This window comes from Nipponia nippon, unplaced genomic scaffold (genome assembly GCF_047370975.1).
Source record: "Nipponia nippon isolate SJK-2023a ecotype South Korea unplaced genomic scaffold, ASM4737097v1 scaffold_10, whole genome shotgun sequence".
NCBI lineage: Eukaryota > Metazoa > Chordata > Aves > Pelecaniformes > Threskiornithidae > Nipponia > Nipponia nippon.
Window position 1 is genome coordinate 19,838,990 of NW_028262291.1, and position 17,065 is coordinate 19,856,054.

General features: G+C 37.6%; 1 protein-coding gene across 3 annotated transcripts in view; it reads left to right on the plus strand.

Moving 5' to 3' along the window:
* Nucleotides 1-17,065, plus strand: part of CHID1 (chitinase domain containing 1) — a 149,694-nt gene that overhangs the window by 119,626 nt on the left and 13,003 nt on the right. Inside the window, exons 11-14 of one of the 3 annotated variants that reach the window (XR_015701871.1) lie at nt 2,533-2,613; nt 5,884-5,926; nt 8,005-8,180; nt 8,273-8,405. Coding sequence is in view for 1 of the 3 variants with exons in the window: in XM_009470335.2 (XP_009468610.1) it covers nt 2,533-2,613; nt 5,884-5,926; nt 8,005-8,103 (223 nt within the window). In the remaining 2 variants the exon portion in view is untranslated. The other 2 variants (XM_009470335.2, XR_015701872.1) reach the window with 2 other exon arrangements.

Sequence of the window (17,065 nt, forward strand, 5' to 3'; positions counted from 1 at the left end):
ATTGTTCCCAGGTTAGGGCAATAGAAAGCCTATGTGAAATAGCTCTGGTTTGTTGCTGCACCTCTTCTAGGCTCTTCACAGTAACCTTGTTGTCTGGTGGAAAAATATAAAACTTGACTTTCAGAAGCATTGAGTATGCAGTTGCAGTTGAAGTAAACAGGAGCTTATTGTTTTGAACATTGTACTTTGAATTTTTGTTTTCCTTAAAATAGAGACAATGTAAAATCAAATTAATACATTTCAAGTAGGTCCCCCAAAATTAATGGACAATAGTGACAATTTTGTGCCTGATATTTCTTTTTTCCCCAACTCAAGCTTGGAACTAGTCTCATCACCACAAATGTGATTTGAAGATGAACTTGTTCATTTTTTCTCTTACCTACCATGATGATAAATGCCTAGAGGCAGGAGAAAGGGAAATAAATTCTCTGTGCCTGGTCAGGATGGGTTCTCATTAAATGCAGTGCATGCCTGAACAGCTTTAAAATAATAATATACCTTATATATAATAGATTATAATAATTGCTTCAAGTTGCATTTCTAATTTTAAAGCTTGTTCATATGTACATTGAACACTCTTTAATTGTGTTGCGATTTTAGCAAGCAAAATTAGGATTTCCCATCTAAAGTCATATGTTCAGGAATAAAACTGCGTGCCAGGATGTCTTGACTGGTAATGCTTGTCTTCTGGGTTGTAACATCTTGGTCCCATGTTCTACATGAGTGTTGTCTCCTGTCATTACTGAAGTCGCCATTCTGGAATGGGGCAAGGTGTTAAAAGCTATCCTTAAATTTTAAATACACAAAACTAGATCTATCTGCATATTTCTCTAGTGGGGCAACTTAAAATTTTATATATCTTAAAAAGGGATGGGCAGGTTTCAAGGTTTAACTTGCATTATTTAAAAGGTGCATTGTTCCAGGGCATGTGTTTATTGAGGAAGAGTGCAATAGCTGCTACCATGTGTTTGCTTATGTAGATACTTAAATAGCATGCCTGGCTCAGGTTCATTTAATTTAAATACAAAATGAAATTTTTTTCTAAAACTACTAGCAGTAGGCAACAATTTACCAATATATAAATGAGCAAGCTGCAGCAAAAGAGAGAAGATATTCCCTGCAATGCTGAATGTTGTGTTTGCATTTAGAATAATACCAAAGGAGAGAATAAATCTTTTTCAAACTGAGTAATACAAATTTTTTCGCTTTTTTTTTGAAGTATATAGCGAGGTGGAATTTCAGCACTGATGGAGTCAGGATAGTGGCTGATGGAAATCAGTTATAACATCTTTTACGTAGGAGATGGAAATTTCTTATTTAAAAATAAGATGATTTTAAGGCAGATTTCTCCATGCAAATCCTGTCATGAGCAGACAAATTATTGCAAGAATGAGACATATTGTGGAAGAGATGGTTTTGATAGATTTTGCAAAAATAGAAAAATAATTTTAATGCTACCTTATGATCACCGTGTTTGCCTGTGGTGCCTTTATATAATCATGATAGAGTACTGATAATGGGACTTCGAATTCAAATTCCCGATACAATCCCCAAGGAAAAAAAGAAACTGATGGTGCTTGCCTGTGGCCAGATAAACCCCCTAATGTTTAGTCAGGAAAGTTGTCAGCAGAGTTAAGTTCAGCCTTCTTGCTGGCGAAAGATGCAGGTTAAAAAGATGCAGAAGAGACAGAGGAGCATGCGATAGAAACTTCTCTTATTTCTGTGACACCCATGTGGCCTCTATCACTGGCAGTAGCTTGCCATCTTCTGGTCTTCTTACATGAGGCAGCAAGCAGCTTTGTTTCTGTTGTGCAGTCAGAAATGCAGACACAAGGAGACACTGTCTCTACACTGAGATGATACTGTGAGCTAACCCAGAACATGAATTTACAGCATACTAACTATTCCACACCAGTTCCCTAATGCAGTTTTTTGGGTACAAGTAGTATTCTCTCCTCACTTTGTGTCAAGTAGGTATGAGGTACATTCAAAATGTCCATGCAAGAGAACAATGCCAAGAAGCTAGTGGTGGAGAAAATTCATATGCAGGGTTACTTAGCAGTAACTTCTCCTTGAAAACAAGCTCTTTTTTAATTTAATTTTTAGAAGATTAACTAAGCCTCTCTTATAGAAGAATTTTTCTGCTCACATGATAGTGGCTTATAATTAAGAATTGCATTGATTAGCCTTAGAGGACACAATTAGGTACAGCCTAGGGATGACTTCAGTTACTGTGCGTTGACATATAGGAATCAGACTGTAGAAATATTGAAGCACTGCCTTCACGTGCCTTTATAGATTTGTCAATTGATGAATGTTAATTAATTCATTGCTTTAAAAAAAAAGGCTAAAAATGCAAACATGGCAAATTGTAAAGTGGATGAGGAAATTAATTGTCAGCAAGAAGATATTTTTGATACAGTGTTCAACATCTAAACATGGTAAAACTCCTTTTTCAGAAATTTCTGCAATGTAATTTCATAACTGCTTTTTAGAAAAGTTAATTCCCTGTCTTATGTTTTTAATTTGTAGGTACATTGAAACCTTGAAGGAGCACAAACCAAAAATTGTCTGGGACGAACAAATTGCTGAACACTACTTTGAATACAAAAAGTGAGTTACATTTATTAACTTACCGTTCTGCAACTATTTTTGGGCATGGCCCAGTACACAATGAATTACCAGTTAACTATAGTATGCAACTGAATTCAGCAAATGGAAATTCTGCTGTTTGTGATCTGTATGTCAACACTGAACTGCAGCATAAAAGAGTGCTTCAGGCGAGAGAAGTATATCAGAGAAGGATTAATGAAATAGTATAAGCTAAAACAATCTTTAGAAGAGAAGTCTGATGAGTCATATCTTTAGAAGTTATCCATCAAAGTTATCTGCTGAGTGTCGCTTAATCAGAAGCTCTGAGATTAGTACTGTGAGCTGTTGGGTGATTACCAATAACTCAGCCAAAAATAGTTTTGAGAAAAATCTGTGGTATAAGAGCCTTATTTTACAAGTCCTGGTGATAAGATTGGTCAAGCAACAGACTTCCACTAAATGGAATGGACTGTAGAGAAATGTAATGAAAATAATATCAAGTGACTTCCAGATAAAGTTTTTAAAAGGACTGAGAGCATGAAGGGAAAAGGTAATAACTTCCTTTGCCCTCCCTTTTCTATCATGAAATGACAAGAGGATTCCTAATGCTAGGAAAAATCCATTTAAAACACATTTAAAAAAAAAAAAAAACAGCAACATCTTATTAAGCCTCAGTGATAATTTGCTATTTTTGTATGCAAATATACAAAAATTTGGTAAAATTATACAAACAAAATCCTACTATGTATACAAACTGTGTCTTGTATATTACTCAATGCATTGGTCATGTGAAGACACACCACTGAAAACAAGAGTAAAACACATTTTAGGGTGCTTTAAGAAAAAAAAAATCAGAACTACTTTGTTATTTCCAAAATACCTTCTTGGTTTAAATATTTTTAAATGTTAAAAAACAAACAAACAAACAAACCCAACAAAACTAAAAATGTCCTACTTTTATATTTTTAGTTTAATTTTCAAGGTTTCTCTCAGCCTGTAATTTTCTCCTGAATTCTCAGCAACATGTACTTCCTATGAGGAAAAAAAAAAAAAATTACCTGTTGGTCAGCAGTGGTTTAATTTATTTTCTGTGTTTGTATGAAAGGACTGAGATCTGTGTTCCTTCATATTTTATTCTTTGGTATCCTGTTGCAAAATTACTTTGTGCCAAACAGTCACAAGGTTTTTCATGTTAACTAAAGAGGAATAAATCATAAGCTTTGTTTTACTGATCTTTAATGCACAGTCCAATTGGAGACACAATGACCGCTGGATGAAAACTTGCTCTCAAAAGAGTAAGTCTGAGGGCTCTGTTTGAATGGCATGCTTCTGGGGTTCATTTCTGAATCACGTTATCTAAACATCTTGCAAACTGAACATGTGGGAAGGGGATACCGTGTCAGTAGTACTACATCATTTGCCTTTGAAAGCCAGTCTTTGGAGATTCTTGTTTCTGGGCTTGCTGGAGGAATCGTTGATGCATAAAGCACGCTGGATCTGAAATTCACTCTCAACTTCACTTGCTGCACTGTGCTCGGCAGGCAGCTGTGTGGCTCAGAGTGTCTGTAGTGGTTCAGCCAGCTGCAGGGGAGGGTTATTTAAGGGAACTCTTTTTCAGTTACCACTTTGGTTTGCAAAGGTTCAGTTACATTGGATGGGGATGGCAGTCAGGCCTGAAATATGCTTCACTGGTAAAGCATCTCGCCTGGAAATCTTGCATGTCTGCAGTGGCTAAGAAATCAAATCATGAATCTTTAAGCAAAGCACAGCTAATGATTTTCATGTAGCAGGCAGAGACTATTATGAATAGTTACAGAAATCTGTTGTCTCTGAGTGCTTGTGCCAGTGCACTTTACAGGTAAGTATGCATTTACATAAGTTGGGAGATTTTAGGAGCAATTCCTATTGGTCTCTCCATGCACTCTGCATTTCCTCCTAGCCTAACTGGTAAAGTGGTGCTGTGAGACCACTTGTAACTCATCCTTCTAATTATTAGGGGTTTAAAACGCAGCCTTGGTATCTGCGCCCAGCGTAGCTTGCCCTGTCTGTATATTTTATACTGCTAGCATTTAATTTAACCTGAAAGATAGTAATTTGGGGAATTGGGGAAAATCTTTCACAGTTTGCATCTGACAACCAAATGTCTTCATCTTTTTCAGATGTGCATTTAGTAGGCGCAACTGTCTTTTACTATCTGACAGTTTTATAATCCAGTTGCAACAAGACATCTCAGTGTGTTTACTTACATACAGTATCAAACCATCTCTGTTGTGAGATCCCTTCTTGGATCCTCTATTTTCATTGTCAGCCTTTTCACCTCTTTTAAGAGTTTTCCTCCTTTAAAGGCCACTAGTACAGGGTAAATAAGTATCTTGTCTGACTCTGCCTGTATTGTATTTTGTTGTAACCAGTTCTTGGACAAAGTGTTACACCCAAAGAAGTTCGGGACTTTCATCTTAATCATGAAATTTACCTGATTTCTTCCCAAACTCTGTGTTAGTTATTAGGAGACTGTTCTTTAGATGTTTTGAAAGGCCTTATCCTGAAGCCTTTTAAGGAATCCTTTAGATAACCAGGGATTTTTGTTGATGCAGTTGCTATGCAAAGACTCCTCTAGCAGGTCTTTGACTCTATACAGTCATGTTTTGAACTTTCAAGCTGCTAGCGTTGTCAAAGCCCATTTAAGCAGGATTAATTTGTTGGGAGGAGCTTTCTGCAGGATAGTGACACAATTGCATACTTGACTTTTAGATACGTTGTGTACCTTCTGTTAACAGCTTTTCTTTCCCCACCGCTTTGGATTTATGCGCTGTGATATGTTTGTATCTACAGTAGAAAAGGGCCAGGAATAGAAGTTCTTATCTGCAGTAGAAAAGGAAGAGTAGAGAAGATTTTGGCCCTACCCTGCCCTCAGTAGGTAGAGTAGCCAGAGTGCAAGTATGGAACGAATGGAAGTTTATGTCAAAAGTGTCTGATTTGAGAGACAGAGCACCTCAGCTTCCAAAGTCGAATGAACACTGGGTAAGAAATCTCAAAGATACGAGCTACTAAATGGCAAGTAGCCTCTTTCTTTGATATGGGCGTATTAATGCTCATGTGCTGAACATACTAGCGTATCTTATTTTTAATAGCAATCACTTCTCCAAAATAAAATCAGCAGTTTTCTTCAGCACTGTCTTTGTTTCCTTTTAGTCGGAAGGAATAAAACTGGTTTTGAATTCTAACCTCAGCTAAAAATCCTACGGGAATCTATCAAAGCTAATGTGACCTTTTGGTTTTCCTGTTTTGCAGAAATAAAGGAGGAAAACATGCCATCTTCTACCCAACACTGAAGGTAGGTGCCACTTTTTCACATCAAGGGCTGTAAGAGGAGAGATGTTTACTTGTCTTGTATTATTAGGACGCTTCAGAAAATGTTGAACTTGGGTTTAGGCTTTTGTGAAAGAAGTTTATCCTCATGTTGTTATGATTCAAAGCTTCAGCTGCCTGTACAAGAAGATTGTTTTTTATGTCATGCATAGTGGGGTTTTGGGATCTTTGAAGATTAGCCATGTCTAGAGATAAGACACACCAGGGCAAACCAGTGGTCTGAGAGGACCTGTTCGAGTGCATAGTTCATGTGCTAACAGACATGCTGATTGTCAGACAAGAGACCGAAGAAATTTTCCTTCTGATTATGTTAGCTGGAAGCTTGGGGAACTTTTGCCTTCCTCTGTAATGGGGTCCTGATTCTCCCTGTCAGCCTGCATCACCCTCTTTTCTTCAGTTCTGTTTCTGTGGAACATATTTTAATGTTTTGAAAACTTAAGCGTTTGGCCTTACTGAAGTTCTTTGGCAGGACATACAATTTTTGTCTACACAGTAGTCTGCGATATACCAGAATACACGATAAAATGGTTACTTGCAGCCTTAGTTCCTAGGAAGCTATCTTTAGATTTTCTCAAATTAAGCTAAAGGCCTCTGCTGGCTTTTAATATTGGAAGGGAATTGCTTCTGTAGTATATCATATTTACAGACAACAGAGACATTTTGTATAGTTAAACTAGAGTGAAATGATCCAAGGCTCTGTTTTTCTGAACAGGATTTGTTATCTTAAGCTCCATTAGTACAAGGATATTTCCCTTCATTAACCTAGTATTGGTGGAAGTACTAGCACATATGGGATATTAATTACCACGTCTAACTATGTTCTTGCTAGTAGTACCTGTCTTAGAGTATTAGAAAGTTTCATTGCGAACCTATCAGAGAAAAGATAGATTGAGCTGCATGTTGTTACGCTACGTTCTCTTTGGCCTTGTGGAAGGATTTCACCCTGCTATTGTCAGTACTAACCAGGTTAAGAACACTTATTCCCGTACATTTCTTTTATTACTTCTTCTCTAAAAGATACTCAGCTGTGATGGTTGGTGAATTTATGGAAACAGGTTTTCTTTCCAGTTTCAACAAGCTTGTAATGAAATATTTTGAGATTTGTGTGCTGGCGCAAATCAAAGAGTTGTTCACCTAATGGTGATCAAGATGGTTGAGGAACACTTAATTTTATTACTCTGTGACAAGCGTGTTTCTTCCCCTTTTAAATGTTATAATCACTGGCAGGTTGATCAAAATTGGTTCGTTCATGATTAGTTAAAAGCAGTTATGAATGCCAGGCCCAGTGGATCTGTTAATGATGCCTTGATACTTTGTTCTGTTTTCTATGGAAATGAGTTTTAAACACATCCCTGATGTAAGCAGTTTAAACATTGCAGTGCTGCACTTCAAAGTAAAAAAACCTGAAAGTAAAAGATTGAAAAATAATTATTTTTATTGTCTGAACTGAAAGAAGTGGAGAACATGAATTGTGGCATTGCTTCCCTTGTAAACCCATGGCTAAACTAACTCTAAGTCAAAGGCTGGAGCTCAAATAGGGACACTTTTAAATATTAATCTCCCAGAATCTCTTTAAAATAGAATTGTGGTAATGAAAATGGTGACTCCGTCCTGGGAGAAGGCAAGGGTAGGTAAGGGAACTTGATGGTATTTGACAAGTTGTTCTAATTGTCTTCAGTGATAAAGTTTTATTTTACCCCTGAGACATTTCTGGGAAGAGTTAGAATTTCTGTACATTGTGAAATGATAGCCTAAATTAGAATAGTGCTTTGCATAGTTCATAAATCTGATTTATTTCTGTGGCATTTTGTCTGTTTAGCTGGTTATCTTTTATTAGGTCATTGAATTAACTGGTGCAATTAACTGTCTCATTGAATGATTGCTTGCTAACCAGAGAGTATTTGAAATACAGACTAGGTTTTTCAGTATCTGGTTCAAGGATAGATGTTTTTAAAAAGTCTGATAATGGCATGAAGAGATGGCAGCATGGAGTGTCTAATGCCTCTGACTAAAAGATAATTGCTTTATGTGTCTTTGTCTTAGTCCATCCAGTTGCGCTTAGAGCTTGCAAAAGAATTGGGCACTGGAATATCCATCTGGGAACTGGGACAAGGCCTGGACTATTTTTATGACCTTCTTTAAAATAAGAGATGATCTGGGAAAGACTTTTTTTGCTTCACTGAGATTCCACGTTCAATTAATTTGGGTATCCTGGAGAGGTGATTTTTAAAACATTTTTTGTAATTTATATCATAACTGTATTAAACTTGCATTTTTCCCAATAAAGAACCTTTACTGATTTGCTATACAGATGTGATTGTTGGTATCTGATAAAATTCAGAGGAAAAAAATCAAAACAGAAGTTTATTTTAAAGCTCCTGAATTCAGTGTCATTGAAAATAGACCAACATAGGCGTCAGAACTGAAAATATTTTCTGAAATGTTTTCTACAAGAAATAAAATGGACAAGTTGATGCCATCTGATCAAAGTTTAAGACGAAGACCTCTCAAACAATTGCTGGTAATAACCAAAGTAAGTGAACAAATAAATCCATCAGATTATGTCCAGCAAATTTAATATCTGCTGGACCCTCTGTGTCTTGCTGTCTTCTGATAAGGTAAGTCAACATAAAATGTTGGGGGGGGACCAATTAAATATCTTTCCCTCAAGTTGGTAGAAAATCAAGCACTGACAAACTAAGCTGTTAGCTCTATTTGTTTTTTCATGTTAGTAAATTCCTTAAGTAGTTCAAAGTCACGGTAATTTCAATTTATGGCTTGTTTCTAAATTGGTTTTGTTACAAGAGATGCTCTGTGATTTCTCTCTTCTGCTTAGCCTGCTTAGTGTCTCAGTTTACGGTACTTAGCACCAGTGCATGACGCATTAGTAGTTAGTTTGTGGGAACTGTAATGTTTAGCACCAAAGGCTATAATGGTAATGATGGATTACATGGTTAGCTCCAGTAGACAGAGCCCCAGAGCAGCTCTGACAACCCCTTGACTTAAGTAGGTGCTGTGAATGTGATCAGCATCTTTGTACATGAAGCTGTCATTCTTTAGCTGTGCACATTGGTGCTTTTGTCTCCATAATACAGAATTTTTATGAACCCAAAAGCTGTAACAACCCATCAGTTTAAAAACAAAGCCAAAAAATTGTGTCCCTGCTTTTTGGTTTACAATACTTGTGTTTGTAGAAATGCACAGGCTTCAAGGCAGTTTCTTCTAAGGAACTGAGAGGTGCTGGGAATTTGATGAGGGTGTCATTGGTCACCAGCAGAGACTCAGGCAATAGATCTGTACTCCTACTGGTGTTGTTCTTGCCACTTACAGTTGTCACAAAGATAACTCCACTCCTCTGTTTGCATCCACCCTTCCCAGTAATTAATCTCAGTGGGGAATTTATCTGCCCCTGCTGTTTTCAGCAGAATAAATCCCACTGTAATCCACCATTGATTAAAGAACTATTGATCTTCACCTCTCTGATTTAGTTCTGGCATCTCTCGATTTCTCACATTGCAAGTATCCAGCAGGGTTTACTAATCAGGCTTCTTTCTTCCATACCATTAGTAGTAAGATAATTTGCTACGTGAATCCTTGTGTTCAATTAACCTGAAGTTTCTAGTTCGTTCAAAAGCAATTTAAAGTCACTCTGGCAATGGTATCTAGAATAGCACAAGCATTAAATTCTATTACACTGTTTTTTCTACTTTCAGTGGCACTACTGAACTAGAATGTCTCAGAAAAACATAGTCTGTAAGAAATGGAAGGGGCTGTGATCTGAAATGGCATCCATTTTTATATTAGCTAGTAGGTAGCTTTCAAAACTGGGTGTGGGGAAGAAAAGAATATTTCATTTTAGCTTGTTGTTTCCTCACTAGAAAAGATACATGTAGTTTATCACATTTTTCATCATTTTTTATATTCCATGATGATTCTCTATGAAATTCAAGATTCCTGCTTGTCTGTGAGTACAGCTATGTTAGAAAGAAGTGTCTTTTCCATCCTTAGAGATAGAATTAATACCTCTGTGTGTCAAAATGATCAAACTAACCCTTGCTGTTTCATGAAAAATAAATGAGAAAACAGATGAGAAATACATTGTGATTTTGAGCCACCCATGGTATATAGGTGGTTGAGGCCAAGGATGTTGCCTTTTGTCTCTAAAAGCAAAAAATGTTTGTTACTTCAGAAATAATATTCCAACAGAAACAAAGTTGGCATAATTCTTTATTGTGAAGTTGTCTGTTAAAAAAAAAAAAAAGTGAGTGCCAGAAGGCATGTAAGCTCCAGAATGAATGAACATTGTCTTCTGATGGATTGGTCTTGTGTTCACTTAATTTTTCAGTGTGTGGGAATGTCAGGTTGTCTTTTATTAGATACCAGAGAATCCACAAAGCAGTGTGCTATCAGCGAGCCACCATGAAAACAGGTTTCTTTTGAAATTTGCACCTCACCGCATGTATGAAAAGATGACACAGGAGAGAGATGCTGGTGTGAAAGTGGGTTCTGCGGAGCATCTGTTTTTATGGCTTTCCCTCAGACAAGCGGGGAAAACTGAGTGAAGGGCAGAAGGTGGGTGGGAGTGCTGGAGTGGCACTGCTGTAAGGACCATGGCAGGTGACTTTCATTCTCTCATTTCAAGAAGAACAGAAAGCACTTCTTTACAATGCAGAGAAACATTTTTCTGTAAAGCAAAAAAAAAAAAAAAAAAGTATGTATGTTTGTTCTTCCATAGAAGAAAGTACTCCTTAAAAGAGGTACTTGCAGGGCAAGGCCAAAGATATGACTGGGGACATATATCTAGTGTTCCTATTAAAGCAACTTACATCTAGTATAGCAAACGGTGAAATGAAAAGTGTGTTTATTTCAACAGAATATTTCATCATTCAGCTTTCTAAGACACATTTAAGAAAAAAAAATGCTGTGCTCTATAATCTAGTTCTGTTGCAAGAAAAATTTCTGTATATTAGGGTAAGATCTCAGGTGCTATGAATGTAAAGGTATCTTTCAGCTACTTGATGCCAAGCGGAGCTTCCTTCCAACTGACCTTTGCTCTTGTGTTTCCCTGTGTTTTACTTTTTTCAGTTAGACTTATGCAGGGTTAAGATAAATACATTTTTCTGCACAAAAAGAAATAGCAGCTGATTCTGTTGTATCTGGCCTTCAATATGAAGCTAGTATTTTTATCGTCAATTATTGTCACACACATCATTTTAATAGTTAGCAAAGGAGTTTTTTTATATCTGTATACAACTAAGTATCTTATCGAGACAGAAAAGAGGACTTATCTGACTACTTGCAGGATCACATGGACCATGCTCCTGGGATTGCATCTTATCTCAGGAAACGTGTTTCTTGTGGTAAGTGTATCTGTCTTGAAAACTGGAGCTGCTGTAGAGTCTTTGTAATCAGGAACAATTTTAACAGAGAATTGTGGAAAATAAATTGTTTAGCTTGTCTCATTGTAAGATGCTACTTCTTCAAGGAAAATTGCTTTGGTACTTTGTTTTATAGTTCTTTATTGTTAGCATATGTAGGTGTCAAACTTCAGAATTAAATGTAGCATGCAGGTAAGAAAGTAATTAACTGTGGCATCCAGGTAAGAAAGTTGGGAGTGAAAGAGAAGAGGTAAGGTAGACAGAAGGATGACAATAGGAAAACACCTTCTTTAACCACTTCTTAGTTATAAAGAATTGTTGAGCAAGTTGTAACAATTTAGTGTTGTTTATGGACTTGGGTGAAAATATAAAATACTTTTTCCATTTCTACTATGAGCTACTAGTGGTAATTATTTTTAAGAGTGGGGGTGGTGTTTTGTGCATACTTCTCTGTGGATACTGCAAAGTTAATGGATGTTCATAGGAACTGTAATTCCAGTCTCTCCTGAATTTGGGACGTCTTTTGAAGTCTACTGTTTTGATACACAGTGCAAGCTGTTTGACTTCAGTTACACAAATGGCAGCACAAAGCAGATGGATTCTACCTCTGCAGCTTGAAGAGGGTGTATGTAGCTATTTCCTGAAAATCCCATTCCCTCAGTGATCTCTTTTTTATGTAGTTAAGTGCAAATTAACTAAGCCTGAATTGGTGTTTTGTAGCCTACCAGGCAATCACTTTGATACTCTGTGTTGGGGAAAAGTGTATCTGCTCTTTAAGAAAAAAAAAAAAAATCTTTAATATGAAAAATAACTGGAATAGAATTTGATTAACACTGGTTATTCAAAAAGTTGCAAAAATAAATAACATCACTTATCTTGTTAGCATTTGAGATTAAAAGCTGAAATATGCCTTTAAATATATTCTATTGGAATGAGAACATTATAACAAAATGTTATTTTGCAAAAAAACTTGGATGAATGGAATCTAAGACTCAAAATTGAAAACAATTAGTCATTTCATAGTCCTACTTATGTCAATTACCTTTTCTGGATATATTTTAATGTTTATTTGGTTCCAATGTAACTTAAAAAATTATTTTAGGAAAAATACTGTAGAAAACCCTGTACAGTATTTTCATAGAAACAAAAAAAATGTTTCTTACAAGCTCGTAATGGAATAAGCTCTTACTCTGACTTCCAACATTTTAGAACTAATTCTTCAGTCAACTGCTAAGAGCAAAGCAGAGGGACACTTTTGAGTTGCCTTCATGTGGCACATAGATGATCATAGTTTGATCCATCCATTGTGTAGAGTTTAAATAAGGTAAAATCTAGCAATTGTTTAGTGTGGGAAAGCAAAACATAAAATAAACTAAAAACCTGCCCCTCTGTGTATGAATTGTCAGCTGGCTGCCCAGCTGGGAGTAGAACTTAATCACAAGGTGTTACCTTGCCCACCTGTGTTTTTGAAGAAGGGTAGTGAAGCTCATGTGAAAACGGTCAGTGTAGATAAGCAGCATATTTACTTTCTAGAGACTTCTTAACTCTCCTAATTTCATCTACCAGAAGCTACTAATCACAACAGACATACATGTGGTGGTAGAAGGGCACAGGCCCTCCAATTTGTAGATTGCATGCCATGTGTATTTTGCATAAGCGGCTTGCTGTAAGGCTTGCAGGATTGTTTCCTTTTTCTGCAAATCCAGGCACAGTTTCTTGGAGCAGAGCTATCTAATGTTCCAGCTCTGTCATCTTTTGCTGTGAAGTTCCTGCTCTGTGTATGGCTGCAGCAGGGATTGCCTGAGTGATATGCCTCACCTTCCTCAAAGGTCAGTGTGCGTGGAATAGAAGTCAGAAGATTATGGTGTTTCACCAGTTTCCTCCAATACATAGAGTCTGTACCTTATGGTTACCTCTGCTGCTCATCTACTCAAAACGATAAGATTGAATTTTGTTTTCCTTTGTTTCTTGCATACATTTGCAAGCGTTAAAGCAGCTCAGAAAAACCTTACTGACATCACCAATTTTCACTAAACATTACTTTTCTGTTCTATTCTTCCTTACAATCTGCATTTAGGAACAGTCCAGGTAAGTCTTTTGATATATTTCAGTGACTTTTCTTCCAGTGTACCAGTGGAGAGCATATATTCCGCTCTATGCTCTCTTTGCTTGCAGTTGTGGAGGATGGGCCTGGGAATAAAAATAGCCAGCAGGCAGTTACTGCCCAATGTAGGAAATTATTTAGGACTGTGTATATCCATTTTCACCTAGTCTTTAATGTTTCTTCTCTTGATTTTTCAGGTTAACTCATGTGGGGCAGAAAAGTTAAGTTGCTATAGATTATTAGACTAGTACTACAGTTTTTGCAACCTTTTTTTGTTTTCCTTTGCTCCTTTTGGGGGCTGAACAAACAAATGCTGTGAGCGGTCATGCTTGTATATCATGAGTAGATGAAGGCCGAGCATTAGCAGCATCAGCATTCTTGTGCTGACAGGGAAAAGATGCCTGGGAGTGCTGTGTGACCATGCTGAGGGAGAGGAGGAGAGAGTACTTTGTGTCACTTGCAAAGCTGGCTCCCTATGTCCCTATAGTTACTACAGTGATATTGTGGTAGGGTGGCAAAGCTCAGCTCTGCTCATACATAGCAGCTACGTCTGGGCTGATTTCCCCCTTGTATGTAAGTGCCGTTTCAGTTGCTATGTTGGGAGCTTTTATGTAAAACCAGTAGTTCTGTTATTTTTGCTCTGCTATTTCATGTCCTTATGTGAAAAACTTCTGTGCTAATAATCTCTTTTATTTTGCTCTCATTAAAACAACTGTTAAATCTGGCTAAGTGAAAGCCAAAGTGCCTTTGTTTTGCACTAGAGCTGGAGCTAGTGATGAACCAGGTGGAGGTGTTTGGAATAACTAATGCAGACCAGTTCTGCTAATGCAAGCAGACAAATAGTTTCTTCATAAATGGCAAGCACCCCTCTTCACAAATATATTCTCATGTGTTGCAACTGTAGATACAACTTAAAATCAGTCAATTATTTTTTTTTTTGAGTCGGGGTAGCTTGCTGGTATCATTAGCTGGAATTAACATTAGAAAGTATTTTATTCAATGATGCCGTTAGAATTACAGCACTTAAGTGGTTGTCTGCTGTATCGAGCCTTTGCATGCTGCTTCTGCTTTTTAACTGAGAACTTTCTATTAAAATTAAATTGCTTTTGCTGTTAGCTTGGAATTGTTTTAGATAGACTTTGTGTCAAACAGTGGGCCAGGATTTTAAATTCCAACTAATTCCGACTTTCTTCATTCACATCAACCCTGAAATTGTGGTTGACGCAAGGATGCAGTTGCACACAGGAGACTGGCTGAGTTCATGTCTTGAAAGCCTGGTTTAGAACTTCATTGACTATTTTAAAAGCATTGAGGGTTAAAGTATACCTTTAGTATTTGCTTTAGGATTTGGGATTACTGCCTTTTGATACAAGAGGGAATGGGCAGTAAGTTTTAAGAGTTTTGGTTTTTACTGAACCAGATTTTTCAGTTGTTTTAATAAGAAAGTTTAAAAAATATACATAAATAAGGTGGCGGGGAGAATATTCATCAACCCCAGAACGAGGACTTTCCTGTTCTTTCTAACACAGAGTGCTTAAACCTTTGGCATGAGCAAGGTCCCAGGTTTGTTTTCAGATTTCATCTTCTCCCCTTGGCAGTAGCTATTGAGCTTATGTGCCTGTGTCTCTTAAAGTGGTGGGCAGGGCAGGAAAGGGAAACAGTGCTCATGGCTGCTTGAGGGGAGATGAGAGGAAGGGAATGGGGCAAAGCAATTGCTTTCAGAAAAAACACGCTTTCTCCTTTTCTGCCTCTTGTAGGAGCAGCAGAGAGCTAGACTTAGCGAAATGAAACCCAAACTCCTGTGTTCCCAGGATCATCTCTGTGCATTTTTGAGCCTTGTCTGTCTTGGAGCCAAGGAATATGAAATATTTTGGCAGAGTCAATGCTGTATCCTGGGCATATATATTTGTAAAAACTAAGGTTACTGTTCTGATGGCTTCTCCCAGTGCTTTTTGGCAGAGAGTTAAGTTACTGAGTGAATTTTGTAGATGACAACATGAATAGTGTAAATTCTCATTGCTTTCCCAGGTACATATAGTGGTGTATAATTTGAATTTCAAGTGTGTGCAGTATTAAACTCATTTATCAGGTATATGAGAAGCCTTTTCCCTCTCCCTCTCAGGAGCCCTTGGTTGTTAGGGATAATAACTGCACCGAAAAAACAGGTAGGCTTCCCAGAGTTAGAAGAGGACAGTGTTCCAAAGAGCACACAACCTTAAAGAGACCTGGCAGACAAAGGATGAAGGGGAAACAAAAGAGAAAATTACTTTTTCAGTGTCAGGTAATTAGTCTGTCACAAAGTCGAATGGGAGCCAAGGTTTCTGACTCTCTCTCCCATCACCTGCTGGCTAGGCCCTGCTGCTGAGTCATTGGAAACCAGAACAGGCCAGAGCAAAGCAGGGTCCCTTCCTCAGTGACACTGTGAGGGTCTTCTCAAACTTACTCGCTGCAGAACAATCTGTTGACAACAAGTTGAGGTTGTGTGCATGCCAAAGTGAACAGAGCATGCTGCTGTTCTGAGTGATACTGTGAGAAGTGATGAGTCCCTCCCCTTTCCACTGCAGATTAAAGGAAAATGGCTTTGCTTGTAGATAGAGACAAGTAACTCTACAAAGGATAAATGGAAATAGTAATTTGCAGAACATGAGATCAGGTGGAGGAATTAACTACTGCAATAAGTCAGAAAGTCACAGACAGTAGCTGGATCTTTAAAAGGCCTGAATATTTTCCTAGTCATGAAATCACAGATTATACACTTTAAAGGGAGAATAATGGTGTTTTATTTCTCCTGCCATTAGCTAAATTGTTATTGCTGTGAGGCATCTTCTGTCCACCCCCCCACCCCCCCCAATATCTGAATATTTTTTCCAGCACCTTGGTACTTGTGGCATTTTCTGCATGTTACCTGGATAAGCTGGGGGGAAAAAAAAAAAAAGACAGAAGGCTCTGTAGTGGATCACGTTTGCATGGCTCATCTTGTGCTTTTTAATCTTGCTTGCATATGCACTTCAGGGGATAAGGGGATATACTTCTCTCCTTTGACAGTGACTGTGTGGTCTCTGTGTTTGTGCGATGTCTGAGTCGAACTGCTGCTCAACTTTCATTTCCAAGCTGTTTTCTTTGTAAGTGAAAGCATTTTTTTTGCTGGCATTCAAGTGCTGTTGGTGTTCAGGCACCATCACTGCTTAAAGATTCCACAGGCCCCATTTTGCCACTGACTTGCATGTCTGGGAGCCCATTTGTTTTCTAGGATTTTTGTTGTTGTTTATAATTAAAACTGAATTTAGCAGTGCAGCTGCAGCTTGATTGCAGCTCTTTTAATGAATCTCAAACGAAAACATAATCCTGCTTCATCTCCTGCAGTTATGTTGACTCAGTGAGAATGGAAGGAATCAAAAGAAGTAATAATGCCTTTTCCCCCCTCCAGCAGAAAATTTAAAACCATTATTTGGAAGGGCAGAGTAGATGGTGATTCTGAATGATGACAAGGAGAACAGAGCTATGCTGTGAAGTTGTATAGCTCAGCCAGTTTTTATTGATAATGCTACTTTTCTAATAATACCCTTTTGCTTTTTAAGGTATTTCCACTGGCAGCATCAAATAACTCACTTGGGGCTTTTCA